Source organism: Helianthus annuus, chromosome 11 (genome assembly GCF_002127325.2).
Source record: "Helianthus annuus cultivar XRQ/B chromosome 11, HanXRQr2.0-SUNRISE, whole genome shotgun sequence".
In the NCBI taxonomy this organism is placed as follows: domain Eukaryota; kingdom Viridiplantae; phylum Streptophyta; class Magnoliopsida; order Asterales; family Asteraceae; genus Helianthus; species Helianthus annuus.
Window position 1 is genome coordinate 105,135,388 of NC_035443.2, and position 4,223 is coordinate 105,139,610.

General features: G+C 36.3%; 1 protein-coding gene across 1 annotated transcript; it reads right to left on the reverse strand.

Annotated features, from left to right (window-relative positions):
* Positions 1–203: 203 nt before the first annotated feature.
* Positions 204–1,185, reverse strand: LOC110916175 (protein LATE FLOWERING-like). The gene is made up of 2 exons (XM_022160926.2): positions 994–1,185; positions 204–916 (listed from the first exon to the last, which is right to left on the reverse strand). Exon 2 carries the CDS (start codon positions 904–906, stop codon positions 451–453), a length of 456 nt encoding a protein of 151 aa, XP_022016618.1. The 5' UTR covers positions 907–916; positions 994–1,185; the 3' UTR covers positions 204–450.
* Between the last annotated feature and the right edge of the window lie 3,038 nt (positions 1,186–4,223).

Here is a 4,223-nt window from a genome sequence, read left to right on the forward strand (position 1 = left end):
TGTATATTAAATTAAATGATATATAAAGCTTAAATTGTGGGTAGGTGATGCTAAAAATTTTTGAGAAATATAAATAATTAAATAACTAAAGAACCAATAGGGTGGTGGTTCATTCACAAAGACAAAGCCTTTAAAACACTTTGAGAGAGGGGGTCTGAGTTCAAATCCTACAGAATAAAAGAAATTTGCGGTTCAAAAATCTAATAAATGATGAAATGAAATCTATCAAATTATTCTCCAAAATGCAAACATGTTTTCCTGATACACTACAGTACACTATCTCTTACTACATACTCCTTCCTCAAAATTCCTCACTTATTTTAAGAAACAAAAAACTGAAATCCCAAAACATGCCAAATTTGGAAAAAAACAAAGAATTTGGAAAAGTTTCTTCCTTTTTCCAACATAAAATCAAGATTCTTATGTCCGTTTTGGGAAACTTATATCCATTCATAAATGGAGTGAAAGATCAAGCTTTTGAGTATCTTTATCCTTAACAATACCTTTACTGTCACTCATCACAAACACATCTCTTGGTGAATTCAAGAAACTTTGATCTTCATCTTCTTGATTATAATAAGGTTTCTGATTGATGTAGTTGCTTCTATAGAACATAATATTATCAGATCCAAACTGTTGGCAGAAATTAGCTGCTGCTGCATGTGCAGTAATATAAAGCGATGGATTAAGAATCCCAATATGATTTGTTGGAGCAAACAACAAGGGAGGTTGTTGAATCAAAGAACCGCATTGAACGTTGTTAGCCGCTGTCCTTTTTGCTTTTCTTGCTGCTGATCTCTCTTTCTTATGTGCATTTTGATGTCCTCCTAAAGCTTGAGAGCTGTAGAACTGTCTACAACAGAATTGACATGGGAAAGACTTGGTGCTTTCATTTCCACCTTCCATTTGCTTTTGCCTGAAAAAAGAGCAAATTCAAACTTAGGATACATTTACTAGTTTTAAGCTACATATTTAAAATAGATGCAATCTAACCTTGAAGATAGAAAAAAGGTGATGAGCAGGCAAAATCAATCCAAAAGATACAGTTTGTATTCCAGAGTTAAAGTTGTGTAGAAGATGAAGGAGAATGACTGAGTTCAGAAACTAGTTATTATTCTGATTGGAAAATGTGAAGGTGAGTTGTTAATATATATATATATATAGAGAGAGAGATGATGGAGCAGTAAGAGGGGGTGTATTGTATGGGCTTGGGAACAGAAGAGATAAGAGAGGGATAGGTGAATAAGTGTGCACCAATACGTGTTTCTGCATACTACTGCCAATAAATATATATCTAGAGGGCTAGTCAAAATTTAACTAATTACATAAATAAATACACTTAGACACGTGTCACATGTGAATATAATCCTCTAAATACTAGAATTTTTTATATGATTTATAGTTTTTTTATATGTGATGATTAAATAAATAATGTTTGGTTTTTCTAATCTAAAGGCCGGTTCTGGATGTTTTTATTTATGAATTCTGAAATAAAAACCGGTTCTGGGAGAGAATGAATAGGTATTGGGATATGGAATCTAATACTTGAAAGTTTCTGACAGTTTATGGGGTTACGTAGGCACTTGTGTTGTCGTATAGAGTGTACGGGGTGGGTTAGGCAAGACACATCCACAATGTGTTTGCCAATAGGCAACACCGCCGTCGTCTAATTTTGCTGCGTCGAACACTCATAAATCAGTGGAAGTTTGCCGAGTTGAAAAGTGAACATTTGAGCGATCATTTGACCGTTACCATTATTATTCCAAAATAAAAAAAAAAGAGTTTTTTTTTTATAAACCTATAGAGAAAAATATTTTGATAGTCCCTGTGATTTGTCCTTTTTTCACCTTAAGTCCCTGACTTTCTAAAATTACAGCTATAGTCTCCAACTTTTGCAATTTCGTTCCCGGATAGTCCCTAGGCCTAATATCAGTTAGTTTTCTCAGTTAAGTAAGTGGGTATAAAATAACAAAAATACCCTTAATATAAAACAAAATAAATAAATCAAAACCACAGGAACTATCCGGGCATTTAAAAAATAGTGGGCCCCACCTTTTTCCTACCCCGCCCCACCCCACCCCTTTCTCTCTTCCTCTTTCTCTTTCTTCTTTGTCTACAACACCCACATATTTTGTGAAACCTAAGCCACTAAATCAGCAACATAAGTGTCAACTTACTACTTACTGAGACGCTGATTTTTTAATTAATTTTTCATGTTAATTGTGAAATTTACAGCAAGTAATTACAAATTAGATATAATGAAATAGAGAGAGCAGGCGGTTGGACCAAGATACCACAAAACAGAGTGAGCGCTACAGTCAAGTTTTGTATACTATTGAAAGCCTAACATTTAATTTCTTCTTAAGCTAATGCATTAATCAAACCATTGAACCCATTCGTAAAATTCATCTCCATGAACACTTACCATCCTGCTTATTCTAAACCACAATAACCTCACCTCTATGCTTCATCACTACTAAATGCCTAACATTCATCCCCTAGAGCTCTATCATCATCCTTGTCTAATATCCCATCACTCTTACATGTTCTTAAAAACCCAAATTTCTCCTACAGACCTAACCTAGTTTCCAAACAATGTTGAGTGCTCAATTCTAAATATGTACACCTCCCCCATAGCATAGAGGCAATAAAAAGTCAAATTTGCTTGATGCCTCTCTTACCATCCTGCCTTTGTTAATGGTGTTGCAGACAAAAGAGAAAGAGGAAGAGAGAAATGGGAGAGGGGTGGGATAGGGGTAGGAAAAAGGTAAGGTCCATTATTTTTTTAAATATTATATTTGGTTTATTGTTTTAATTCTTTTTATTGAAATAAGGGCAATGTCGTCATTTCACATTCACTTAACAACAAAAACTAACCTTCATCCGCTTCAGGGACTATACGAGAACGAAATTGCAAAAGTTGGGGACTATAGCTGTAATTTTAGAAAGTTAGGGACTACAGGTGAAAAAATGGCAAACCAGACACATTTTAAACAAATTCACACCAACCCACATCCTCATTCTCCAAATCTATTCTATTTTTTATAAAAATGATAAAAGAAATACCTATTTTATTCCTACCCGATAGCAGCGATTCATCGATAGTAGCATAAGTTTTTTTTTCCAAAAACTCATCGACGAAGCCGAACTACAAGACACGGGCACATCTAGTAAGAAACGTTATGTTCGCCGTGGTCGTGAGAGTGGCCACGAAATCCTTATGGCGGATTATTTTGTCGAGGAACCGAAATATAACGAAGAAATTTTCCGTCATCGGTTACGTATGTCAAAAAGTTTGTTTCTAAAAATTGTGAGCGACGTGGAAGTGAATAACTCGTGGTTTGAAGAGGGCGTAGATGCGAGAATGATGAAGAGTTTCACACCGTTACAAAAAGTTACATCGGCTATTAAACAACTTGCAACCGGTAGCATTCCAAACGAGAACGACTAGTATTTACATATGGCCGAAAGGACTTCCCATGAGTATCTACAATATTTCTCCGAAACGGTATGTAAAATATACGCTCCCAAGTTCTTACGTAGGCCAATGCGTGCTAAGAGTGTGAAAAATTAGGTTTGTCGTGTATACGTGTATTATTTTACATAACATGATTTTAAAAGACGAAAAAACGCGATAGCACCGGTACACATTCGGGATCCTCGAGTCAAGCCCGCACTCGATCACACAGTCTGCCACACCCCCAAAATCCACACGCGGAGTACTAATGCTTGGGAGCGTGACTGACCAGGATCAAGCCACCAATCATATAGAACAACGTATATAGTAAAAGTAAATGTCATTAAACCAAACCAATCCATATGAAAGGTGTTTCAAACATGAGTATAAATTCAACGTTTAGCGGAAGCGTATGAGTAAAAGCCCAATCATAAATAAAGTAAGTAATGTCATAATGTTTAAATCAAGCATTCACGATCCTTGTCCACAACGACCGCGCCTCCCAGTGCAAGCTCCATGTATACCTAACGACCTGCAAGGCATGTAACAGAGAGTCAACAACTAGTTGAGCGAGTTCACAGAAAGTAAGTTCGTTTGTAACGTGTGGCTCTACTGGGCCGATAGTATGTTCTATTGGTGGGGGTTTCCCATAGTTGTATACACTAGACTATTTGTAACCATAAGTGTTCTCCTTAACCCGAGAACAGTAGTACGTACAAAGTTTACGTAGGTTTTACGTAAGTGTCCTTCCCAACCGAGGACAGGG